The sequence below is a fragment of the Dromiciops gliroides genome, chromosome 4, assembly GCF_019393635.1.
Source record: "Dromiciops gliroides isolate mDroGli1 chromosome 4, mDroGli1.pri, whole genome shotgun sequence".
Taxonomy (NCBI): domain Eukaryota; kingdom Metazoa; phylum Chordata; class Mammalia; order Microbiotheria; family Microbiotheriidae; genus Dromiciops; species Dromiciops gliroides.
This window is the reverse complement of record NC_057864.1, coordinates 201,499,303-201,526,713: the sequence shown is the minus strand read 5'-3', so window position 1 is coordinate 201,526,713 and position 27,411 is coordinate 201,499,303. Positions and strand designations below refer to the sequence as shown.

General features: G+C 44.8%; 1 protein-coding gene across 1 annotated transcript in view; it reads right to left on the bottom strand.

Annotated features, from left to right (window-relative positions):
• The window catches only part of SDK2 (sidekick cell adhesion molecule 2), a 462,515-nt gene that overhangs the window by 42,207 nt on the left and 392,897 nt on the right, over positions 1–27,411 (bottom strand). The window contains exons 34-40 of the mRNA XM_043963496.1: positions 25,246–25,302; positions 22,685–22,786; positions 22,312–22,427; positions 12,504–12,690; positions 9,887–10,024; positions 6,526–6,687; positions 1,678–1,803 (exon numbers count right to left, since the gene is read on the bottom strand). Of these exons, the coding sequence (XP_043819431.1) occupies positions 1,678–1,803; positions 6,526–6,687; positions 9,887–10,024; positions 12,504–12,690; positions 22,312–22,427; positions 22,685–22,786; positions 25,246–25,302 (888 nt within the window). The remainder of the gene's footprint in view (positions 1–1,677; positions 1,804–6,525; positions 6,688–9,886; positions 10,025–12,503; positions 12,691–22,311; positions 22,428–22,684; positions 22,787–25,245; positions 25,303–27,411) is intronic.

Sequence of the window (27,411 nt, the reverse complement as noted above, 5' to 3'; positions counted from 1 at the left end):
ATAGCTAGTACATTTCCCCTCCATCTTGATGGAAAGTAGGGGTTGGGGCATAGCCTCTGGAGATCAGGTGCTCCATCCAGAAGGTGGCTATAGTGGGTGGGGAGATGGAGGCAGTACCATCTGTGGTGAGATGCTTGGGGAGGCCCTGGGTTCCCGGTGGCAGATGACCTTTTTTATTTGTTTCTAAATTGTCCAGTCGGCTGGGGGATGGGTGGGTGAGTCTTGGGAGTGGGCTTGCAAATCTGAGATTTATCTGAGCCCTCTACCCACTGCTGCTGCCCCTCATCTCTTGTTAGTTTAGTTACTGACTGTTCCTCATGGGCTCTCATTCCTGAAGTTCCTCCCAGGCTCACTGTCAGTTTCTCTTGGGTTAATGGGTTGGCTTTCCAAAGGGTTTGGGCTGGGGGTGGGAGAAGAGGGTCATGGGAACAGTTATAGCTCTTCAGTCTAGCTGCCCAGGGCATAAGGGAGTGTCTCCCTTATGTCTCCCCTCCTGGGCCAGCCTGGCCTCATGGAGGTCCTATCATCCTGGGATTTTTTTCATGCTGTGCTTTCAGTCTGTCCTGGATTGTGGAGCGATTCTTTTATCCATCCTCCTCCCAGGATGAGACCCAGGAAGGATGGCTGGAGTAAAGTAGGATGTGGCTATCTTTGGAGCAGCTAGTCCTTCCCCAGGCAGGGTCAGGGGTCTGGGGTCAGAGGTGTGTATGAAGCTCAGTCAGGGGACATGGTGATGGGAGTGCTGCTGCAGTAGAGAGGAGGACAGGGATACATGGGGTGGGGGAAGGAGGGAAGTAGGCAGGTAATGACTACATGGCAACTTGAGTGCAGGCTGGGAAGGGGGGCAGTGGAGGAGGCTTCGAGTGCCAAGAACAGTTGATGCTATTCTCCTCAGTCCTAATATTTTGTTTGAGTTCCCCAGTGGACCGTCTTGTGCACTACCGTGTGTGTGTGTGTGTGTGTGTGTGTGTGTGTGTGTGTGCCCCACCTTGTAGATTGCTGATCTAGAAACTGCTAACTTTGTTTTCTCTACAGTAAAATCCATGCAATCAAACCAATTGTGAGCATGCTCCTTATGTCAGGCCACTGCAGTCTTTTGAATACAAAAGCTCAGGCCAAAGACAATCTAGGCAGCTGCACAGCTAAGGCAGCCTCCCTTTCCAACACTGGTGGTTGAGTGAGCCTTAAAACACCTGGGGCTTGTCTGCTTAAACCACTTGCCTTAGGCAAGGATAGTTCTCAGGCTATATCCAAAAATTCATAGTCTGTCTAGTGCTAAAGATTAAAACTCAAAGCTGGTATTTCTGGGGCACCTGGGTGACCTCTGAGCCAGAATCCAGCCTCTTCTCCATAGATGATGAAAAGGCAATTGGGGTTAAGTGACTTGCCCAGGGTCACACAGTTAGTGTCAAGTGTCTGAGGCTGCATTTGAACTCAAGCCCTCCTAAATCCAGGGCCAGTGCTCTATCTACTGCACCACCTAGCTGCCCCTTAAACTCTAGATGTTAGCAGATACTGCAGGCTCTCAAACAAGACCAGCATCTTCTCAAATAGGGGAAAGAAGGTTCTGCAAGAAAAGGGAAGTGGAGAGAGGGAAGAAGCTGGATTGTGGAATAGATGATGTCAGGAAGGCTAGAAGGGAAAGACAGCTTTGGACCGAGGACAAGTGGAATGTACCTGATGGTCGGGCCTCTATGACATAGCGGGTGATAGGGCCCTTGCCAGGGTCTCCACTAGACCAGTGAATGGCGATGGCTGAGCTGTACCGGATGATGATGGGAATTCCAGGGGGTCCGGGAGCACCTGCAAGAATTCAAGGTCAATCAATCAATCAGTTCTTGTTCTTGTTTGTCTTTCATTCTCTCTCTCTCTCTGTTTTTGCAGGGCAATGAGGGTTAAGTGACTTGCCCAGGGTCACACAGCTAGTAAGTGTCAAGTGTCTGAGGCTGGATTTGAACTCAGGTCCTCCTGAATCCAGGGCTGGTGCTTTATCCACTGTGCCACCTAACTGCCTCCTGCCCTTCATTATCAAAGAGGACCATGGCATCAGGTTGATGTCATGACTTACACTGAATTAGATTTAAATGAGGGAGGGCTGTGCAAGGTCACCAACGTCACTCTCTCCTACGGAGCCATCTGGCAAGATATACATCAGGACAACTGGAGATGGCTCCGGATGTTTAAGGCAATTGGGGTTAAGTGACTTACCCAGGGGTCACACAGCTAGTAGCTAGTGAGTGTCAGAGGTGAGAGGTGAGATTTGAACTCAGGTGCTCTTGACTCCAGGGCCAGCATTCTAGCCACTGTGCCGCTTGGCTGCCCCAATCAATCAGCAATTATTTATTAATTACCAAACCTAGGAACTGTGCTAAGCACTAGTACAAAGAATGAAACAATCCCTACCCACAATGAGTTGGTCATGGAGGGGCAAGTATATGTGTGTATGTATGTATGTATGTATGTATGTATTTACCTATCTATATGGCATAAAGTCAATTACAAATATATACAAATTAGGGATAGAGTCAAATCAAGAAACATTTATTAAGCACTTACTAGGTGCCAGGCACTATGTAAAGCGTCAGGGATAATAAGAAAGGCAAAAACAGTCTCCGGGCCCTCAAGGAACTCATAAACTAATCGGGGAGATGACATGGAAACAACTATGTACAAACGAGATATATAGGATAAAATGGGAGATTATCCCAGAGGGAAGGCATTGGCATTAAGGAGAACCAAGAAAGGCCTCTTACAGAGGGTGGAGTTTTAGTGGAGACTTGAAGAAGGCCAGGATTTGGAGATGAGGGAGAGCACTCAGGCATGGAAGAGAGCCGGTGAAGATGAGCAGTGAGGAGCTGGAGTGCACTGTGTGAGGAATGGCAAGGAGACCAGAGTCACTTGATTCTTGAGCATGTGAAGGGGAATAACAGGTAAGAAAAATGGCTGGGGAGGAAGGTGTGCATGCATAACTCATTGGGAACTGCCCTATCTTCTCATCTTCCCCCGGGGCTGCTAAATTGAGGAGCATTTAGAGAAAAAAAAAAGGAACTCTGTTGTCTGGAACTTGGTAGGCCTTCAATATATGTTTGCTGATTGACCTAAGATTTCACCTGTGAGGCCCAATGCTTGCAATAGTCTAGCGTTCTATTAGGCATGTACCCAATCCTCTTAAATGTTTCCTGTATAGAAATGGGAAGCCAGAGGAGGCGGCGGTGGTGATGTGACTGAAGGCATCATGGCCCAAGACATATAAGTGAATAGTTGGGCAGCTAGGTGGCACCATAGTGCACAGAGCACCATGAATCTTCCTGAGTTCAAATCTAGCAGTAGACACATACTATTGTGACCTTGGACAAAATTACTTTTCTTTTGTGTCTCAGTTTTTTCATATCTAGTAAAATGATGTATCTAGACTAGGTGGCCTCTAAAGTACTTGCCAGGTATAAGTTTATGATCTTATAAATCCTGACTCTGCAACTGGCTGCTTGTATGACTTTGAGTAAGCCCTTCCTAGGGCTCAGTTTTCCCATCTGTAAAATGGGAATAATGATAGCACCCACATCCTGGGTTTTTCTGGGGATCAAAGAAGATAAGACGTGTAAAGTACTTTGCAAACTTCCAAGTGCTTTGTAAGTGCTAGCTATTAATATTGCTATAATCTCTGAGGCATAGTCATCCATGGGTCAGACATTCATAGTGGAGGCCCCATTACTAGAAAGCCACTTCTGAAAAGACAGATATGTTTCCTGGGAGGAGAGGGAGGGCTCATCTTGTCCCCTCTGGCCCTCTTGTTACCAAAGATGAGTTTATCAGAGTAGCTAATTGTGACCACTGAAGGTACAGACAATGCTTTACCTTTGTGGAGGAAACATAGGACAAAGAAGTTTCCAGTTCACTGGAATAAGGTGGGGAGCAGGCCATCGATGAACACTGGGTGGCAGGAGGAGGGCAGTTTGAGGGGCAGCACCAGGGCAGACCTTGGTTGCTTGGTGTATCAGATCCCTCTTACACTGAAATGTCTAGGGAGCGTGTTGAGCAGAGTAGGGTGGGGTAGAGGAGGAGGTTTGGGGAAAGGTGAGGGAAATGCTGACAATGTAGAGCACTTAAGACAAACTTGGCTCATTTTACAAAATCAACTCTGCTGGGAAGTCAGGTCAAACACGGAGAAGCTGCCCAAGTCTGGAATGTTGCCGTCTGATGACCGGCAGGGCCTGGATGTCACAGAAGTGTCACTCACACTGTCTTAGGACTGATCATAGACTTAAAGCTGAAAGGGACCTCAGAGGCTGACCCCTTCACTTTGTAGTCGAGGAAACTGAGCCCAAGGGAGGCTAAGTGGGGACCTGCAGACCTTGGCAACTCCTAATCACAGGATCACAGATGTAGGGCTAGAACGTAGAGGTAAGGGGGCACTTAGGTGGTGTAGTGGATAAAGCACTGGCTCTGGATTCAGGAGGACCTGAGTTCAAATCCAGCCTTAGATACTTGGCACTTACTAGCTACGTGACCCTGGGCAAGTCACTTAACCCTCATTGTTACACACACACACACACACACACACACACACACAAAGTCTCTTAGAAGGTAGACGTAATCCAGTCTGACTCTCCCTCTTTCATTTTACAGGTGAGGAAAATGAGGACTAAGGTCACCCCAGATAATAAGTTATGACCTTATAATTTCTTTTTCTTTTCGACCTTATAATGTCTAAATCCTTTCTTCTTTCCTACCCATCCATCCCACCCTCTGGTCCTGGCATTATCATGGCTGAGAAACAGAAAGTAGTTGAGGTGATCAGGCTGGGGTGGTGGGGTGACAGTCCACTGAATGGGTATGTTTATAACATCCTCAGAACATGAGGGCTCAGAACATAGGGTGGAGTTCAGGGTCCATGCAATCCAGAGACAAGAAAAGTCACACTAAGTGCACCTTGACCTCTCATCTCTCTTCAGATCAGAAATTTTTGGCAATGTCCTAGCCCCATTACCTGGCTGGGAGGGAACAGGAATATAGTTTTAGGAGAGAGAAGCAGTTTATACTTACCCCAGATACCTTTTCCCCTTACACCTACTTGGCTGGATTTTCTTTTTTAAAAGACCAACATCTGGTGGTTCTAATCTGGTTCATTTAAAACCCTCTAGTTAAAATTAGACTTTTTTATGGGTCCCCTCCCCCCACCCCTTTCTCTTCAGAGGGTTAAGCAGTCTGGGACACTTTATGGCTTAGTCTAAAACAAACCGTCCCTGCTTGCATATCACTGGTAAGCTTGCCCACTGATTGGCCTGCTGGCTTTCTTCTCTTCCTGGTATTTGTAAGGGAAGTAAGTGGGCAAGGTGGCTTGGCTGAGCAGTGCCATGAATTTTAGGGGCAAGGACTGGGGACAGATGAAGCCTGGGAAAGTCAGTGGGGAAGTTGGGGGGTGGGGCCTAGAGGGGGGAAGTCTCTAGGGCAAGATTCTTGTTCATGGGGTACCCTGGGGACTGAGGCACAGTTCAGTGAGAAGGGGATTGGAAATGGAATGCGACCAGAAATCCCAAACAAAAACTGGCCTGCCAGAAACAGTGTGGTGAAATGAACTACTTTTTTTTGTTTGTTTGTTTTGCTTTGTTTTGTTTTGGTGAGGCAATTGGGGTTAAGTGACTTGCCCAGGGTCACACAGCTAGTAATTGTTAAGTGTCTGAGACCGGATTTGAACTAAGGTCCTTCTGAATCAGGGGCCAGTGCTCTATCCACTGCAACACCTAGCTGCCCCATGAACTATCTTTTGTAGTAAAAAAGCAAAGGAGGTAATAGCTGGAGGCTTGACTCACTTTCTTCCCATTGCTGCTGACTTGGGTTTGGATTACTTGCGTAGTAGAAAGAGTGGAAAGTTTCTCCTTTTGGAAAAGAATATTGCCTGTGATACTTGTATATTTGGAGTTGGAGGACCCAGGTTCGAATCCTGGCTCTGTACTTTATCACTTATGTGACCTTGGGCAAACCTCTCTCTTTAGGCCTCAGTTTCCTCATTTGTAAAAAAGGAGACTTGACCAGATGATCCCTCTGGTCCCTTTCAGCTCTAAGTCTTCTATCATTTGTTGCATTTTTTTTGGCTTGAATTCAGCACGCAGGCCATCCCCTTTGATAGGTGTTTTTCTTTCAAACACAGGGATTATTCTTATCTACTATCACAGCCTTTAGCTGACTCATTGGGTTTTGGGCAGGGTAGGACTCCCACATGGAGTAAGGAGCATGGGGCTTAGTGACCTGGATGGCTGGGTGGGGGTGACTTATACTAATCTCTCTTTTCTAGGAGAGCAAGCAGCAGTGGCATGAGCTGCTGGACGCAGTCCAGTACCCTGCTAGTTTGGGGATTTGTCTGGCCCACGTGGAGGATGTTGTCCTAACCCGGTGACTTGGAGTCTCTTCTAGGGATTAACTGGACCACTCCCCAGCTTTTCTTGACAAAGATCTCAGCTGAAAGGATGCTTCAGGCGGAGCTAAAATAGGAGAGGGACAGCTGGTGCTTAGTTGGCCCCTCCTTACCTTCTCCGGGCCCTGTGGTGATATTGGCTTCGATTTCTGGCCCATAGGTGAAGGTCTTGGCCCGAATTCGGAATCTGTAGGTCATGCCCTCTGCTAGGTCTTTCACTTTCAACCACAAGGGGCTGTTCCCCTTTACATCGACAGTCACGATCTTGCTGACCCCTGTGGAACCAAGCACAAAGAGTGGGGATTGCAGGGATAGAGGTTGCCCAGGGATTTATTGGAGGGGGGGCTGTACTATAAGAGGCAATAGGATATAGTGGAAAAGGAAGGGAGGTAAAATCAGCAGTATATCATCTCCCCGACGACAGAGGAACTGTTTGGTCTTTATAAACCCAGTGCCTAGCATATAGTCAGTGCTCCTGTTCTGGGAGGTATTTCCCCTTTCCCATTTTTTTCTTAGGATCAGGGAGTCAGAGAATAGTGAATCATATCTAGTAGCAGGGAGAAGGCATTGATTGTAACACAAGTGACAGATAAAAGATAAGACTTTTGCTGTGCTACCATATCTAAGGGGATTCTCATTCCTTTCTTCACCCATGAATTGTTATGAAAGCCTGGGGGGCATTCACCTGTCAGAAATCCTGGGTCTTTGTCTTTGGACAACCCTAAAGAAAGCTACTTGGACCTCAGTTTCCCCTTGTGGAAAAGAATACTGCCTGTACTACTTGTATGACTAAAGACGACTTAAGCAGCAGAGATAAAATGGGATTAAAAGTACTTGGCCAGGGGCAGCTAGGTGGCGCAGTGGATAGAGCACAGGCCCTGGAGTCAGGAGTACCTGAGTTCAAATCTGGCCTCAGACACTTGACATTTACTACCTGTGTGACCCTGGGCAAGTCACTTAACCCTAATCAATTGCCTCACTAAAAAAAAAAAAAGTACTTGGCCAAAGACTAAGGGCTGGGGTGGGTGGGGCAAAGGGGACTTTTAAAATGTCTGTGTGTAATTATTCTTAGATATCAAATGTTTTTTTTTTTTTTTGGTGGAGCAATGAGGGTTAAGTGACTTGCCCAGGGTCACACAGGTAGTAAGTATCAAGTGTCTGAGGCCGGATTTGAATTCAGTTCCTTCTGAATCCAGGGCCGGTGCTTCATCCAATGCACCACCTAGCTGTCCCCTTAGATATCAATTAAAACTAATGCTGCTAAGAGAGAGAGAGAGAGAGAGAGAGAGAGAGAGAGAGAGTGTGTGTGTGTGTGTATATGTGGGTGTGAGATCATTAAGAGGGATAGTGGAGGGGCAGTTAGGTGGTGCAGTGGATAAAGCACCGGCCCTGGATTCAGGAGGACCTGAGTTCAAATCCAGCCTCAGACTCTTGACACTTACTAGCTGTGTGACCCTGGGCAAGTCACTTAATCCACAGTGCTCCACAAAAAAAAAAAAAAAAGAAAAAAAAGAGGAATAGTGGAAGGAAAGGAAGAGGGTGAAGTTTAGCAAGAGAATCTTGTCACCGACTCATCTGTGGCAACACATAAGCCATCAGCCCACTGACAAACTGATCAAGGCAAAGTGCTTTGAGATCCTTGGCTGAGAACCTTTCTGGATGGACTGAAAAGGTGGTCACTGCCATGTGTACTTCCTCCACCAGTTCTCCTCTTGCTTTCAGAGAACACAGCCCTGATCCCGGTTCCCTCCCCTGTGATCCTATCTCTTTCTTGGGGCCCAGCTTCCCATATTACGTTCTCCAGTTTGACAATACACAGAGCTGCTTTGGAAAAGAGAGCCCTGGGCACGCAGGTGGCAGCAGGGAAGACTGAAGGGCCATTGTTTTGTGGACAGGGCCCTTGGGGCTGACCCAGAAATGTTGGCCAGAGGCTGTGTTCCCAGGGTCCAATGGGTTCTCTCTGCTCCGTGTCCTGATGAATCTTCCCAGCTGGATTCTGGGGGAAATCTGGAGGGAGCTTGGGGGAAGTTTCCAGAGTGAGGGTAAGAGTAGGGTGACAACCTGGAGACACTCACCTTCAGTGTCCTGTAATGTCACCTGGCCCAACCCTAGGCCCTTCCAGGGCTCTCCTTTGGGATTTATGGGCACTTGGCTTCTGCTGGGCTCAATGTACCCTGGTTACTGTCGGGGCAGCCATCACTATGGAGGGATCCAGCAGCTGTCCAAGGGTCACATAGTAAAATCCTGTCTGGGCTTAGAGGACAGGATGGGGAAGGATCCAAAAGCTCTGGGAGAAGCTGCTTTGGGGAAGAGCAGTGGGAGGGAACTTCTGCAGGGTACAGGAGACCTAGATCCAAATATCAGAGGAGGATATAAAAGGCTTGGGGAGGGGGCAGCTAGATGGCGCAGTGGTTAAAGCACCAGCCCTGGCATCAGGAGTACCTGAGTTCAAATCTGGCCTCAGACACTTGACACTTACTAGCTGTGTGACCCTGGGCAAGTCACTTAACCCCCATTGCCTGCATAAAAAAAAAACAAAAAAGAAAGAAAAGGCTTGGGGAGAGGAGGAGATGCCCTCCAGGACAGGACCAGGGGAAGGAGAACTGACAAGGCAAAGCCTGAGCAAGGTTGGACATCTGGATCCTGTATGTCACTGCCCCCTAGAAACTTTGTTTTCATTGTAACCCTCAAGACTTACCACAAAATTAATAATTGGATGCCACTGAGGATAGAGTATTCTGGCATGAAATACTTGTTCCTTTGTAAAAACTGAGTATTAAAAAGAGGCACCTGCACATCCTTACCCTAGCTGTGGGGCAGCTGGGTGGCTCAGTGCCACCTAGCATCAGGCCTGGAGTCAGAAAGACCTGAGTTCAAGTCTGGCCTTAGACACTTAGTAGCTGTGTCACCTTGGGCAAGCTACTTAAAAAAAAAATCATTGTTTGCCTCAGTTTCTACATCTACAAAATGGGAATAATATTAGCCTCTATCTCCCAGGGTTGTTGTGAGAATCAAATGAGATAATTGTAAAACACTTAGCATAGTGCTTGGCACAAAGTAAGAGCTATATATAAATGTTACTACTACTACCACCACCACCACCACCACCACTACCACTATCTCAGCTCTGCCAAGAGACCAAGGTTATAAGGTTTAGGCAGTGCCACAAATGAAGTTCTCATATGCTTCCTGCTGCTTTTTAATCTCACCAAGGACTCCAGGCCTGCCCATCTTCCTGAGACTTTATGTTTTACTTAGATGAACCTTAGTTCTATTTCACCTTGTCTGCCTTCCAGTGAGCCATGGAATCAAGAGACCTGGGTTCTAATCCTGCCTTGGCCTTAACCTGCTGTGTTACCTTGGGAAAAAAAAATCACTTCGCCTAAGGGAAAATCCATCCATGCTGAAAGGATGCAGTGAGATCAAAAAGCTTTGGAACCAAGAGGCTCATAGGGATACAGAGCCGTCACTTACCATCCACTGGAGTGCAAGGCTCGTAGATTAGCCGGTAGCCCTCAAGGACGCCATTGGGGAAGAGTGGAGGTTCCCAGGACACATTCACTGAAGTTGTGGTCAACTCGCTGAATTTGACCGCACTGGGTGCACTAGGAGCTGGGGGGGGGGGGGAGGAGACAACAGTTCTTCAGAATTCATCGCAAAGCCCATGCAATCCATTTCCCTGTTCAGCTGAACGATGAAAGGCTGTCTAATACCCTTGGCGGGATGCAATCATTCTCAAGTTCAGCTTCTCCCCTTTTTTGGAGATCCCCAATCTAAACCGCCTTCCCAACTCTGTCTTAGGCCTCGGCATCCTGACACATCTGGTGACCTGACATTCTGAGGCCCACGTGCTGAGACCCCTGAGAAAACAGAGCACAAAGGAATCCAGTAGATCCCAGGTCTTTTCTTCAACATTCATTTGGCATTGACCTCACAAGAGTCACCGGAGGAAGGGATTTATCCCACTCTGCGGTTGAGGTTTCCCAGCTAGAGGGGGAAGGCCAAGACCTTCTGGGCCCCTTAGGTTACTGTGGGGCAGAGAGATTTCCTTTGCTTTCAAATTACACCTTGAAAATTCTAGGGGGAAGGTGGGGCCAGAGAAGGAGAGAGAGACAACAAAAGAAGGTGTGTAGAAAAGCGTTTTTACAAGAAGAGGAGACAAGACCCGGACCCTGGGGAAGACTCCCAGAGCATCAATGGACACGTCTCCATAGGCCTCTGAGGCTGCCAGGGCCTCCCAAGGAGGAATCAGAGAGCCGGAGACCGGGGATCTGTTGAGTCCATTCAACCCTCTGACAGAAGATGTTTTCATAGCCTCCAGACCCCTGGAGTGACATTGAAAACACAAAGTCTGGGGAGCCAAGTAGGGGGAGAGGGGAAGGGGAGGAAGGGAATAAAAAAAAAACCCCAGCGACAACATCCCAGTCCACCAATGCTTCAGAAGCCTGCCAGGAGGCACCGGCACTGATAACCGTGGTTATTATTGTCCGGCTCCACCTTCCCTCTGAATTGGAGCTAGTCCCAGAGGCGACTTCCGTCTCGGACTCTGGGGAAGTCGCGTCTGCCAGCGGTCTTTGAAGGGGGAAAGTTCACTGAAGTCTAGCGTTGCCCCCCTGTACCCTGGGCTTACAAGGAAAATGGAGACAGAACACAATGTCCTTTCTCTTCCAGGCGGGTGAAGTTTCTAAATAACCAGGGAGTATGTAGGCAACTAATTATACCAACAGGAAGGAGAAGGGACCCAGATATTAAAAAAAAAAATCAAATTCAACCCTTTTCTATTTGACTTTGGAGTATGCTCAGAGATATATACACTCACACGCAGACATCTGCTTCCCACTGTTTTTAGTCTTGGCTTAGATTGTAGGCATGGCAGATCGGGATGGCAAAGAAGACCGAAGGTGAGGGAAAATTGTCCCCCAAATGGATAACTGGACACTGATTATAAAGTTTAGAATTCTAAAAGCCTATGAGAAGTAAGGAAACTCCCTCTGTTGTTTGGGGGCAGGAGGTTGAATGTTGTTTCTCCTTAGTTCCCAAAGAGGACCATGACATAGGGGTGATGTTGTGACTTGCGCTGAACTAGATTTAAGTGAGGGGAGGGCTGTGCAAGGTCACCAGCCTCACTCTCTCCTCTAGAGCCATCTGGCAAGATATATATCAGGACGACTGGAGATGGCCCCGGATGTTTAAGGCAAGTGGGGTTAAGTGACTTGCCCAGGGTCACGCAGCTAGTAAGTGTCTGAGGTGAGATTTGAACTCAGCTCCTCTTGACTCCAGGGCCAGTGCTCTATCCAATGTGCCACCTAGCTGCCTGGCTGGATGAAATAATCCAATCCAATCAGGAAATCAAACTTGTCCCATCCCTTCAAACACAAGAGGGGCAAAGGAAGCTGTTGGGGAGCCATATAGAGCTACAGGATGCTTGTCATGGCTGGAATGGGTTCCTGGGAATGGAAGGATGGGTAGCAGAGAGACAGCAGTACTAGGTGAGTGAAGAGGAAGTAGGGAGATGAAGTGGGAAAACAGGAAGGATTACAAGGCAGCAGAGAAGTATCATAGGATGGGCAAAGCCAGGGATGCTTGAGGTCAAGCTGGAAGAGATAGAGGAATGAGATCTCTGTACTTCCCACCAGTTAGTTCATCATGGAGATTGCTTCTCTCTTCTGTTCCTGCTACACCTTAGATCTCAGCCTCTCTTTCCTATTCACCACCACCCCCCTTTTTTTTTTTTGCTTTTGCAAGGCAATGAGGGTTAAATGACTTGCCCAGGGCCACACAGCTAGTAAATGTCAAGTGTCTGAGGCCAGATTTGAACTCAGGTTCTCCTGAATCCAGAGCCGGTGCTTTATCCACTGCGCCACCTAGCTTTCCTCTTCCCTTTACTCTTTGTACTTGAACAAAGACTACTATTGCCCTGGTACTTGACATGGGTACATCAGGACTGAATAATAATAATAATAAAATCTTCCTCTCTCTAAGGAGCCCAGTAACCGGGCAGGGAGGTGCTCCTTTCCTGAGCCAGAACACAATCTCAGCTCCCACATTCCCTGGGACAAGGAGGATGTGGGCAGTATCTCCCATAGCCAACCTGCTTGCTGGGTTCGTCCTTGGCTGGGGGCACTCCGTGGCCCATCCCCCGCAGCATTGAAAGCTGCCACACTGACCAGGTAAGCGGTATAGCCAGTGAGGTTCTTGAGCTTCACGCCATTCTCAGGCAAGAAGAGTGTCTTGAGCCGTTCTGTGCCGTTCCGCCGTTGAGCTTCCCAAAAATAAATCTGTGGGCAGAGGTAATTGGAGGGAGGTGGGTGAGGCTCAAAACACTGGGGCTCTTGGGCTCCCCAGTTCCCATAAGACATGGGCCTTTTGAGTCCTTTTCAGGAATCAAAACGAATAACTTTTCAGTGGCCCTTCCATAACCACCAGGAAGAAACACTTGTTCTCCCTTATGTTTACCTACAGAGAATGTCTCTGATAGACTGTGGGAGTCTGAGAGAGAAGGAACCAAATCCCTGTCTGAGGTCTGTGAAACTACTATATACAGATTATTTTCTTTAAAGCATGTTTCAAATTTAACATATTAGTTCTAACACTGCCTTGCTTGTCTATGTCCCCTTCTGAAATTCCTTCTGCTTCTTTTAGAATTTAAAAGAATCTTATTGATGCTTCTTTTTTCTTTTCTTTCTTTTTCTGTTATCACTATCACTCCATTCCTACTCTTTGTTTCCCCCTCCCCCAGCCTTTAAAAAAGATTTAAGCTCTTGCTTTAATCAAATATAGTCAAGTGAAGCAAATAAGCATGTTGGCTATATTGAAAATGTATGCCTCGTTCAGTCCATTATTTCTCGGCCAAGAAGGGGGAAGCGGGAAGCGGGAAGCGGGAAGCATGATTCATCATGGGTCTTCTGGAGTCCTGACTGGTCATTGCATTACTCAGAATTCTTAAGTCTTTCACAGTTGTTTTGATTATTTCATTGAATACAATCTTGTAGTCATAATAGAAATTGTTCTCCTGGTTCTAGTCACTCCATTCTGCATTACATCACATAAGTCCTTCCTAGTTTTCTCTGAAACCAGCCTTTTCATCATTTTTTATGGTACAATAGTACTATGTAACATTCATAATACTAAAATTTGTTTGGCCATTTATCAATTGATAGCATCAATTTATTTTATTTATTTATTTTTGCTATTATAAAAAGAGCCACTACAAATATTTTTGTACATGTGACTTATTTTCCTCTTCTTTGATCTCTTTGGGATTATATACACCTAGTATTTATCTAGGTGGCACAGAGTACCAGGCCTGGAATCAGGAACACCTATCATCATGAGTTCAAATCTGGCCTCAGATACTTCCTAGCTGTGTGACCTTGGGCAAGTCTCTAAACCCTATATGCCTCAATTTCCTCATCTGTAAAAATGAGCTGGAGAAGGAAATGGCAAACCACTCCAATATTTTTGCCAAGAAAACCCCAAATGGGGTCAAGAGGAGTCTGGTGTGGATGAAAAATGACTGAACAACAATCTAGTATTTTTACATAGTTTAGTCACTTTGGGGGTATAGCTCCAAGTTTGCTTTTGGAATGGTTGGACTGATTTACAGCTACACCAAGAGTGCACTAACTTGACTGTTCTCTCACTGCCCTGCCAACAATTGTTATTTTCCATTTTTGTCATATTTGACAAACTGATAGATATGAGCTAGAACCTCAGAGTAACTTTAATTTGCATTTCTCTTATTTATTTATTTTTTTTGGTCAGGGCAATGAGGGTTAAGTGACTTGCCCAGGGTCACACAGCTAGTAAGCGTTATGTCTGAGGCTGGATTTGAACTCAAGTCCTCCTGAATCCAGGGCCAGTGCTCTATCCACTGCGCCACCTAGCTACCCCTGCATTTCTCTTATTATTAACGAGTTGAAGAATATTTTTTAAATAGTCATTGATGGCTTACCTTTCTTCTTTGAAAACTGCTCATTATTATCCTTTGGCTATTTATCTATTAGGGAATGGTTCTTGTTCTCACATATTTATATCGGTTCCCTTTTTAGCTCAGATCTCGGTCCTTCATCAGAGAAATTTGTTGCAAAGATATTTTTCTGAGTTAACCAGTTCTCTCCTAATTCTAATTGTGTAGATTTTGTTTGTGCAAAACCCTAAATTTTATGCAATCAAAATGGCCCATTTTGTTTCCTGAGCTTCTCTATTCCTTGTATAGTCAAAGATTTGTCTCCCCTCCAAACTTCTGAAAGGCATTTCCTTTTATATCTAGGTCATGTATCCATTTGGAGAAGGTTATTGAGGTACATGATCTCAGATGTTGGTTCACACCTAATTTGTCTAACTCCTTTCTGGTTTTCCTGGCCATCTTTATTGAATAGTGAGTCCCTACCTAGTTATTGGAATCTTCTAGTTTCAGGGTCTTATGGATCTAACTTGTTGTATGGAAAGATTTTTCTATTTTAAAAATTAGTACAGGGGCAGCTAGGTGGCACCAGCCCTGGATTCAGGAGAACCTGAGTTCAAATCCGGCCTCAGATGCTTGATACTTACTAGCTGTGTGACCCTGGGCAAGTCACTTAACCCCAATTGCCTCACAAAAAAAAAAAAAAAAGATTAGTACAAAATAGTTTTGATTTCTGCTTTGTGGTATAGTTTGAGACCTGGTACTGCTAGGCCCCCCTCCTTTCCACTTAAAAAAGTGACATGTCTTGAGATAGCTAACCTTTTGTCTTTTTACATGAATTTGTTTTTATATTTTCTAGTTCGGTAAAGTAACCCTTTGGTGGTATGATATGTCATGAAAATGTAGAGTAACGGAGTTGATATTGTCATTTAAAAAATTATACTGGCACATCCCAACCACAAGCAACTGATATCTCTCTAGTATTCCTTGGTTCTTGCTTATTTCCTGAAGTTTGCCTTGGCTTCCCACCTTTCACTGAATCTCTCTCCTTCTTTCTTTCCTTCCTTCCTTCCTCCCTTCCTTCTTTTTTCTTTCTCTTCCTTCCTTTCTTTTTCCTTTTCTTTTTTCTATTCTCCTTTCTTCTTCTGGACTCTTCTGCAAGCTTTCCCATCTGGAAATAACCGAGCAAAGCCTCTTAAACCTTAGTATCTTTGTGATTCTGGAGCCCACTAGAGGCCCCAAGCACTTCCTCTATAAAGTGAGGGGTATTAAACTAGACAATTTTTCTTGGGTGGGGCAATGAGGGTTAAATGACTTGCCCACGGTCACACAGCTAGTAAGTGTCAAATGTCTGAGGTAAAATTTGAACTCAGGTCCTCCTGACTCCAGGGCCGGTGCTCTATCCACTACGCCACCCAGCCGCCCCCCCTAGGTAATTTTTAATGATGATTCATTCGAGGTCCCATAGTTTATGAATCTCAACCTCAATCATGAAGGGTTGGACTAGAACAAACGGGTTCATGTAACTGAATGTGGGGGGTCATGAAAAATTTGGCAACAGTAAAAGGTTATGTATAACTATCGGGGTCCTGTAAAAATTTCTCAGGCGAAATGGGGTCATGAGTGGGAAAAATTTAAGAAGCCCTGGGCTAGAGGAAATTGAGAAATTAGTTTTGCAATTCCAGGTAGTCTGATGCCATCTGCTGGCTAAATTGATCTTTGCAGGTACTAGGTTCTCAAGGGGTTTGGATTTTGTTTTCTTCTTCAAGGCAGCAGAAGGACCACGGGAACTATTCTCAGCTGGCAAGTGAGAGAGCAGGACAGGCTACTTAGGTATGATGCACTCAGCCTATTACAGTAATAGAATCTTCCCTTTGATAAGGAGCCCAGAAACCAGGCTCACTGATGCTAAACCCTTGCTTTCTCCTACACCTTCCCTCAGTTGTTATTTAGTTGTTTATAGTAGCATCGGACTCTTCATGGTACCAATTGGGGTTTTCTTGGCAAAGATCCTGGAGTGGTCTGCAATTTCCTTCTTCAGCTCATTTTACAGATGAGAAAACTGAGGCAAACAGGGTGAAGTGACTTGCCCTGGGTCACACAGCTTGTAAGTGCCGGAGGCCAGATTTGAACTCAGAAAGATGACTCTTTCCTGACTTCAGGACTGGCCCTCTATCCACTAAGCCACCTTGTTGTTTCCCCATTGCTCCCTCACTCTCTAAAGAACGGTATGAGTAATGGTGAACATTTGTCTGTGTGTACTGTATATCTCTAGGTCTTTATAAATATTGGAGCATGTGAATATACATGAGTTTATATGTGTCTACTTATAAGGTGTTTGTCTACATCTGGGCAGCACACTAAAAAGCAGAGACATCACTTTGCTGACAGAGGCCTGTACAGTCAAAGCTATGGTTTTTCCAGTAGCAATGTATGGCCAAGAGTTAGACTATAAGGAAAGCTGAGCACCACTGAATTGATTTTCGAACTGTGGTGCTGGAGAAGACTTTTGAGAGTCCCTTGGACAGCACGGAGATCAAATCAGTCAATACTCAAAGAAATTAATTCACTGGAAGGTCGAATACTGAAGCTGAAGTGTAAATACCTTGGCCATATAATGAGAAGATGGGACTCATTGGAAAAGACTCTGATGTTGGGAAAGATTGAAGACAAAAGGAAAAGGGGACAGCAGAAGATGAGACGGATAGATAGCGTCATCGGAATAATGAACATGAACTTGGACAGACTTTGAGAGATAGAGGAGAATAGAAGGGCCTGTCAGGGTATGGTCCATGGGATCATGAAGAGTCAGACACAAAAACGATTAAATGACAACAATAAACAGCAGTAATTTTACCTTCGTGTTTGTACCTAGTAGTACATAGGGATTTTATAGCCGATGTTTGATCTGAGTGCTATGTCATTGTCAGATTAACTTGTTGGTTAATGATATTCATTTGGGAGGCTAGTAGTCCCAAATCTGACTGGTTAATGTTAATATCAGTTGTTTAGCTAATAATGTTATTTGGGTGATATTAAAAACAAAAGAGGCAATATAGTATAGGGGATAGAGAATGGGACCCAGAAGGTCTGGGTTCAAAGCTTACCTTTGATACTTGTTAAGTGTATGACTACGGGCAAGTTAACTAACCCCCTCAGAGCCTTGGTTTCTTTACATGTAAAAGAAGGATAATAATTATAATGTATTTTATTTCATAGGCTTGTTAAGACTTTAGAGCTTGAGTGAGATCATTTATCTAAAGTGTTTTGCAAATTTTAAGGCACTAGCTTAACAATCCTCATTCTTATTACATTGATTATAAATTGGCTGTTTTAGATAGCATCAAAAATTAATTGGCTGGGGCAGCTAGGTGGTGGGTGCAGTGGATAGAGCACTGGCCCCAGATTCAGGAGGACCTGAGTTCAAATCCGACCTCAGACACTTGATACTTACTTGCTGTGTGACCCTGGGCAAGTCACTTAACCCCAATTGCCTCACAAAAGAAAAAAGGAATATTAAAAATTAATTGGCTAATGTTAACATTAGACAATTCCACTACCTAGTCAGAGAATGGAAAATATACATATATCCCATATAAACATATATGCAGATATATACACAGAGACACACATATATATACACACATATATGATCCTATGTCTATCACATGCAAATAATTATATATAAATAAATGTATATTTGAGGGACTTCTTACTGCATTAATACTGTATACTATCCTTGATTATATATTGTTTCACATTATGCATTTTAGCCATTTCATGTATATAAGAGCTGGGCCCACATCGTCTATTTCTAGAGTCCATTGGTAGTTCTGGGCCTGAAGTCAGGAAAATCCTAGTTCAGATCTGACCTTAGACACTTACTAGCTGTGTGACCCTGGCCAAATCATTTAACCACTGTCTGCCTCAATTTGCTCATCTGTAAAATGTATATGATAATAATAGCACCTACCTGGCAGTATTGTTATGAGGATCAAATGAGATAATAATAATGATTAAAAAGTGCTTAGCACAGTGCCTGGCATATATGCTTCTTCCCTTCCCTTATATTTCCCACCATGCCTAGAATAGGTTAGATTCATAGTAGGACTTTAAAAAAAATTCTTGTTGAGTGTGTGTGTGTGTGTGTGTGTGTGTGTGCATATGGAAGTTTAAGTCTCAATGTTTGCATGTGAAATTTCCATTCTTTAACACCTTGCCAGGCTGGTGGCTGCCCAACTGTTTTTTGGCTCTCTTTCACTCCAATGCATGGGCAGCATATGCTATAGGCACAATGTTTGTTTTTCCCAGCTGCCACTGCCAAGTGTTCCGGGGTGACACCTCTAGGGGTGTCATATGTCCTTACGGCTCTCTTGGCCAGATGCCTTCCTTGAACCTCTGGAGGGCAAGAAACCCCAGAACTGGCTCTGGTCTCCACCCAATTAAAGGTACATTAGGAACTGAGGTCGGATGCTAGCAGTGGGAAATGCATCTATTACAAACAAACCACCTAATCCAGTGGCCTGGCCCATTTCTTTTGTCGGCAGAAGGTCTGAGAATGGAGACAAGCAGTCGGGAATTTGACACGACTGCCTCAGAATGGGGGGATGTCTCTAAAAAGGCCAGTGTAGGGAGGAGGACATAAAAGTTTAGGAATCAAAAGACCCGGGTTCTAATTCTGTTACTGATTTTGTTGAAAGTCCTTTGTAACTCTACAGCTGTGCACCTGTCATCTCCTTTCTTTCCCCGGCCCTCAACTATTCTTGCCCAGGAGAAAATATTTATATTGACAACTCTAGGAGAATGGAAGAACATGAGCTTTGAATCTCTGGGCTTTAGAAGGGACTGGCTTTCTGTATCATTATTTTTTAAATGGGGGTCAATATTCTTTGTTCTACCTACTTTATATAGTTAAAATGGCAACAATTCACATTTTTTATAGTGCCTTTAAAGAAAAAAAAAAAGACTTGTTATTCCTCCTATCTTACCCAGGATGGAAAGAGCAGTGGCTACTCACAGGCCCAGCTCCTCTGATGATTAGCATGGAAGTTCTGGCCTGCTTCATTTCTTTTTTTTTTTTTTTTTTTTTTTTTTGGTGAGGCAATTGGGGTTAAGTGACTTGCCCAGGGTCACACAGCTAGTTAAGTGTGCCACCTAGCTGCCCCAGGCCTACTTCATTTCTGACCTGGGCAGGTTCAACTTTTCTTAGGCAGCAACCTTCTCACCACTCACTCCATCCCTCCCTCCCTCCCCAATCGTGGGGGCTTATCATATTGGTGCCAGACTTAGTGTGGACATTCGGATTGCCTTTATCCCTACTACCGCAACTGGGAACTCCAGAGCTCAAGTGATCCACCAGCCTCAGTCTGCCCCAGGAGAAAGGATTGCAAGCATAGGTTTCCATGCTCAGCTTTTTTGGGGCTTTAAGTGAACAAAGCCTTAAAAAATACATTACCCACAATAATCCTGTGAGGAAGGTAATATAAATATTATTATCTTCATTTTACAGGTAAGGAAACCAAGATTTGCACAATGCATACATATATGTATACAGACATGTAGATAATTATGTATACACGTATATGTACAATGCCTACATACAAACACACACATATCTCTCCTGGGAAATGGTTCTTTATTTTCAGTACAAGATATGAACTGGAGTTTGTTGTAATAGATTTTGGCCTGTGCCATTGTCCTAATTATTTTTATTGTGAGCCAAATAACGTCTTTAAAGGGTCCCACACTGGGTAGAAAACCCTCATTTAAGCCCCTTGGGAACAAAGAATCACAGAATTTAGAGTTAGAAGAAGCCTTAGAAATTACTTACTACAATTCCACCCCTCTCCATTTTCTAGAGGAGGAAGCTGAGGTTAGGGAGGGGACACGATGCATCCCAAATCACTTATCTGGTAAGTGGTAGAGCTGGAATTCGATACCAAGTCTTCTGACTTCAAGCTGGTGCTCTCCCCACAATGCTGTGCTTCCTGTCCAATGCTGTTTTCTATCTTTGTCTCGGCTCTGCAGAATCTCTTTGAATTGGGGTTCCCCATGCCAAAGGATTGGGGGAAGCATGTGCCCTTGTTATGGAGTGAGTCATCTGAAGCCAATGAAGGACAAACTTATCCCTCTCCCCTTCCCCCACTGCTGTAACGAGGATCATTTACACATTGGGGAAAAATAGTAGGTTGCAAGGTTAGGTGTGGAGAGAGGTGTAACAATTGGAATGACGCCACCTACTGGAGACTTACTATAGAAGAGTTCCACCTATGAGGTGAAGGTCTTTGAGGGAAAGACCAGGAGTCTTTTCTTTGGCGTCAGGAAGTGACGTGGGCTGGTGGGAGGAGGAAGGAAGAGACTGGTGCTCACTCTCACTCTCTTTCCTGAGGACTCTGGTGGAGAGCAGAGCTAGAAATGTGCTCTCCCTTTAATAGATAGGAATCTAGGCCTTTCTCTCTCTCTTTACCAAATTCTGATTCTCCTTAATAAATGCTTAAAAGTCTAACTCTTGCTAAAGCTTATAATTTATTGGCGACCACTCATTAGATATTTTAGACAGTTTAGCTAGAATTTTAGCCCTTAACAGAGGGAAGGAGGTCATAAGATCACAGAAGCCTAGATGTAGAACTAGAAGGGACCTCAAGAGGTCATCTAGTCCAATTTACTCATTTTAACCATGAGGAAACTGAGGCTCAGGAAAGTTAAATCATTTGCCCAGAGTCACAAAAATTAGTAAATGGTGGAGTTGGGATTTGAGCCCAAGCTTGCTGACTCCAAATTCAGGTTTGTTTGTTTCTTCCTTCCTTCCTTTTTTTTAAAAACTATAACACATGGCTTTATTTTTCAGACTCAATAACTGAGAGCTGTCTTAAAATATTTGAAAGACTGTCATACAGAAGATGGGCTAACCTGGGTCTGCTTGGCCTCTGAGGGCAGAACTCTGAGTAACAGGTGCAAGCTACAGAAAGACAGGTTTGGGTGTTGGGTAAGGAGAAACTTCCTAACAACAAGAATTATCCTCAAGTTGAATGGGCTGTCCCAGGAGGTCATGGATTCTCCTTTCATTGGAGTCTTCAAGCAAATCCTGGATGATTGCTTCTCAACTAGGTTGTAGAGGGGATTTTTTTTTTTTTTTTTTTTTTTACAGATTGGACCTTTTACCGGTGACCTTCAATGTCCCTTCTAGATCTGAGATTCACTGGTAACCTCCATGTTCTGATGAGACATTGGAGGAGGACTCGAATGGAGAAACTGCACGAAGACTTTATAAAGAGGGCTAAGAGAACTGAACCTAGCAGCAAGCAGCCCAGGCTGGGGAATGAAGAGACAGACAGAACAGGACTGGAGCTGGGAGTGGTAGGTAGGAGGGGAAGGTCCCAAGAATTGGGGGACCTGGTTGAGGCTGAGCTAAAGTGCATGACTGCTTCCTCAACCCTGCCCCCCATATCAGAATGGAGTTAACTCATCTTCCATGTGACAGCCCTTTGGATATTTATTTTTCTCTTCAAATATTTTCAGACAATTCTCATCCTGGCTCTGACACTTACTGGCTGATGTTGTTGTTCAGTTATTTACAGTAATGCGTGACTCTATGTGATTCCATTTCGGGTTTCTTTGTCAGAGATACTGTAGTAGTTTGCCACATCCTTCTCCAGTTTATTTTTACAAGTGGGGAAACTGAGGCACAGGGTTAAGTGTCTTACCTGGGGTCACACTGCTAGTGGCTGAGGCCATATTTGAACTCAGGAAGATGAGTCTTCCTGACTCCAGGCCTGATACTCTATTCACTGTGCTTCTTTGTGTAAACCTAGGCAAAGCATTTCCCCTTTAGCAAAGCCTACCTAGATCTTACAATTCTTCCCCAATCTTGGACAGAAAACAGTTGAGAAGTTTTTCACAGCTAAAACCCTGCAGGTCATTCTCTAGATTGCTAAGGCCTTGGCCTCTTTTTCTCTTTGGTTTCCTGCACTCTGCCAAAGACCATTATACATACCTTATAGCCTTGGATGTCGCCATTCTGTGCCTCCAATGGAGGTGGTTCCCAAGTCACGTCTAGCTGTGTGGCCGTGGCACCATGGACAGCTACATTTTGTGGGGGTGCAGTAGGCACTAGAGGATGATGAGAAAAAAAGGAGGATGATTGTGTGTGTGTGTGTGTGTGTGTGTGTGTGCACACACGCATGCATGTGTGTGCTGGAGGATGTGGAAGGGCAGCCCAGGATGGGTAGGGTCCCCTTGCTGCCATCTTTTCTGGTTGGCCTTAAAGTGTAGCTGGGAGAGGACAATCTGGCAAGGAGATGGGTGCAGGGGCGGACACTAGGATAGAGAGGTGCGGGGAAAGAGAAACGACATCTCACTTTACTTACCTGCTTCTCCCACGAACACTTCCTGGGGTGAACTGGATGGCCCCTCCCCCACAGCATTGTAGACACTCATCCGGATCTCATAGCGTTTGTGCTTACTTAGGTCTGGTGGAGGGGAGTGGGAAGAGGGCACAGAGAGAAGTTACTGTGAAGGTGAGGGTATGTGTGGGGGTGTGGAACTGTGGGGGTGGAGGATGGGTGCTCTGATCACTCAGGGAATGGGACAGCTTGTAGTTCTCTTTTTTGGGGGTGTGTGAGGCAATTGGGGTTAAGTGACTTGGCCAGGGTCACACAGCTAGTAAGTGTCAAGTGTCTGAGGTCAGATTTGAACTCGGGTCTTCCTGACTCCAGGGCCGGTGCTCTATCTACCAGCCTGTAGTTCTGAGCTCTGATGGAGCAGATCAAAGGGTGAAAGCAGCACTTGGGAGGCTGGGGATGGCCTCATGCCTCATGCAACTGAGAGTAGCTCTCCCTCTCTCTGGATACACCTTGGCTTTGAATATCTTCCCCTGCAGCATCACTTTGCATATCATTCCACTGCAGCATCTATCTTCTACTCAAAAGGTTCATATTCTTCCCTGACTACAGGGATGCACTGGTAAACATTTAACAACTGGCTGAGGTATGGGTGTGGTTGCAGAGGAGGTATACACATGACACACTTTTAATCTTCGTGTTAATATTTTCTCTATAATTTTCTTAAGTCTTGGCAATCAAAAAAATAAAACAAGCCCTCATTTGTAGTGTTTTCCAGTTTTTGAGGTGTAAATGCTCACTCTGAAAATTTAACAATCAGCTTTCAAGAGCTGCTCAGAGCTGGGTCCAGCACACCCCTGAATTCTGCCAAAATCTGAATCTCAGTCCCTTTCAGGGTTTCCCAAGATTGCCTCATTCTTTGATCCATAATACCCTCATGTACAGTGCTGGGTGGCTTTCCCAGATAGAAAGTGTGAACAGGTCTTAACCTCAATCCCTTTTAAAAAACAATAACAGGTTGAAAAGGAAGAGGGAATGAACTTTTATTTGTCTGAAACTAGGGTCCACTCCCTCTAATTTTCCCTGTCCAGGTCCCTGTCAGTTTTGGCCTTCAGAAGTCACTGCTGTGATGTTAGAAAGTTAGAAGAAGTTTGGAGGGCGTGGAGAAGCAAGGAGGATTTCTGGACCCAGTGTCAAGATTGAAGTATGGAATGAACAAATCAAAAGACAGAGGTTCTTAACTGGGGGTTCATGGACCCTCAAGGGGACTGTGGATAGATTTCAGGAGGGAAAAAAAACATCTTTTAATTTTCATTCACCTCTAATTAAAAATTAATATTTTCTTCAATTATTTAAAAACAGTAGGCCAAGGGCCAGCTAGGTGGCACAGTGGATAAAGCATTGGCCCTGGATTCAGGAGGACCTGAGTTCAAATCTAGACTTAGACACTTAACACTTAATAGCTGTGTGACCCTGGGCAAGTCACTTAACCCTCATTGCCCCGGGAAAAAAAAGGCAAAAGACATTTCCTGATATCAAAGAGCTTTTAATCTAATCGACCAAAATATCAGGCCGAGAAGGGGTCCATAGGCTTCACCAGACTACCAAAGGGATCCAGGACACAAAAAATGATAAGAACCCCTGATCTAAGGGGTCTCGCCAAAGCCAAGTATATGAGGCTTGCCCCAGAGGACACTAGAGAGTCCCCTGCTAAATGCTATTCTTAAAAATAGTACCCCTTGATTAGTGTGGGTTCATATGTGTGATAATACAACACACAGTATCCAACATTCCCAGCCCCCACCACCCTGATTTCTTTCTCTCCTATCTCACCAGGGGATAGGATATATGTGTATATGTGTGTATGTTTCAGTTCACACTTGGTGGGGACGACTAGATGAGAATTTCCATGATACAACAAATCCCCACTGGGTTTGACATTGCCAGTTTTTCTGTCTGTTGGGGAAGGGCATGTGTGTGGTGGTGGTAGAAATGGGTTGGGGTAGGCTTTGCTAGCTGTAGCATTCTGGGGGCAGAATGGTACCTCCTTCTCTACCTCCATTTCTTTGTAATAGTCTTAGCAATATGCTCCCCCTGTCCCTCAATAACATGTCATGCCTTTGTTTGTTTGTTTGGTTTTTTTGCAGGGCAATGAGGGTTAAGTGACTTGCCCAGGGTCACACAGCTAGTAAGTGTCAAGTGTCTGAGGCTGGATTTGAACTCAGGTCCTCCTGAATCCAGGGCCAGTGCTCTATCCACTGAACCACCCAGCTGCCCCCATGCCTTTGTTTTTACATCACAGTCATTTCTGCCCATGCTGTACCCCTGCCCCCTCAGTGAATTCTCCCTTTCTAGCAGTGTAAAAAATCATTAGACATAGTAGTTTCATTCTGCACCTATATACTCTCATCTCTCCATCAAAACAAAGATGTTTCTACTTGATATTCTTTCCCCAAGTCAGGAATCCATTTGAATAGAGGGTATTTTTCAGGAGAAGCCACAGTCCCTGCCCAATAATTGAAGAGCACCCACTGGGGAAATGGGGAGGGTCAATTCAGAGACCAGAGTGGAGAAACAAGCAGACTTACTGTCCAGTTCATATTGCGTGAGGCTGGGCCGGCTCAGGTTCCGCACAGCATACATAGCTGTTGGCAGGTATGGGGAGGTGGGGAGGAGGGTCAGAAGGGATAGAGTACATAGAGGTTAGTGCACACACGCACACTGAACATTTCACACAGAGACACCAATTATGTTGACACTAGTATGGGGAAGGGGAGAAAGACAGCTGCTAACAGGAGTCAAGAATTCTAGCACAAGTGAGAAAGGAACGGCGTGTTACTGAATGAACATGTAGACGTTGGGTTAGCGGTCAGAATGAGTGGGAGGTGAGGAGAAAGCTGTGATGAAAGCACCTATCACAGGGGTAGGATCTTAGGCCCAGAAGATCCTAAAACATGCCCTTATTTTACAGATGCAGAAAGGGACAGGCTTGGAGGATTTGCCTCCCATCCCAACTAAGGGAGGTGGTTGGCTGTTGTCCTTCCTTCCCGAAGAGGACCAAAATGGCGTCACCGTGTTGGGGTCAAGGTACAATGTGTCCGACTGTGGCTGATCAGACCAACATGATCTCAGAAGGTTCTACCACAGGTCAGGATGAAGTGAATATGAAAAAGGGATTCATAATCAGTTCTTTTGACTCTAAAACTGGTCAGATTGCACCTCAGCCTTTGCTGATGGGTCTCTCTATATTTTATAAGTGGAATCTCCAGGTCCATTGGGCTACCCAAGGCTAATGAGGGGAGGGACTTGTTCAGTTACCTAGCGAGGGATGGAGGTAGAAGTGCCAACTCTGAGAGGTCCAACAGTGCAATCACCAGGCTACACGGACATTATGTAGTTTTAGAAGACCAAAAAAAAAGAGGCAGGAGTGGGAGTAGGGTTTTGGAAGTAGGGAGAGAGAACACATACATGCCTGCAAATACATATACATATATATATATATATATATATGTATATATGTGTATATATATACATACACACACATATATGTATATATGGCGAACATTTATAATGCATGTATATGGTATGGCTCTAAAAATGAGAATTTTTTTGCATGCCTTGTAGAAACAGTTGCATTCATAACTTCTTGGCTATGCCATATATGAATACTCATAAAAACCCATACAATAATTCTCTTGTGTTTGTTTTGGTATTATAAGACTCTTGGAAAGATCAGTTTTTCAGTATACAGTAATAAACAGTAAGTACAGTAAAATCATTGCAATCTTCTTCTTTTTGTTTTTTTTTGGTGAGGCAATTGGGGTTAAGTGACTTGTCCAGGGTCACACAGCTAGTAAGTGGCTGAGGCCAGATCTGAACTCAGGTCTTCCTGACTCCAGGGCCAGTGCTCTATCCACTGTGCCACCTAGCTGCCCTGCAACCTTCTTCTAACACAGATGAAATCCTTGCTTCCACAGGCAAATAAAAAAAGGATCAGAGATTTCATCAGTGTAGTGAAACTCCCTTCCCCAGTGTCACAATTCCTCTATGCCTTTAGTAGGGAAGTCTTAGGGAACTGGCTAAGCCACAAACAGGTTAAATGACTTGCTCAACACAACAGTTAGTCAGTGTCAGAGGCAGGATTTGAATCCACTTGTCCTTTCAACACTATCCTATTTTATTTTATTTTTTTTTAGTGAGGCAATTGGGGTTAAGTGACTTGCCCATGGTCACACAGCTAGTAAGTGTTAAGTGTCTGAGGTTGGATTTGAACTCAGGTCCTCCTGACTCCAGGGCCGGTGCTTTATCCACTGCGCCATCTAGCTGCCCCTCGACACTATCCTATTATAATAATAGCACCTATTTCATAAGGTTGTTGTGAGGATCAAATGTGTATATAAAGTGTTCTGCAAATGTTAAAGTGTAATATAAATGTGAGCTACTATATTATTACTCATTATAGAGGCCCTACTACATCCATCTGTCCATTCTTTCATCTGTCCATCCATCCATCTATCTATCCATCTATCTACCCATCCATCCATCTATCTCTGACTAAATATCTTTATATTTCTGTATTATCTTTTGATAATTTCTGGCTAATTATCTTTCTATATCCATCTTCATTTATTTTATTTTTTTGACTTGCCCAGGGTCACACAGTTAGTAAGTGTCAATTATCTGAGGCTGGATTTGAACCCAGGTCCTCCTGAATCCAGGGTCCATGCTTTATCGATTGTGCCACCTAGCTGCCT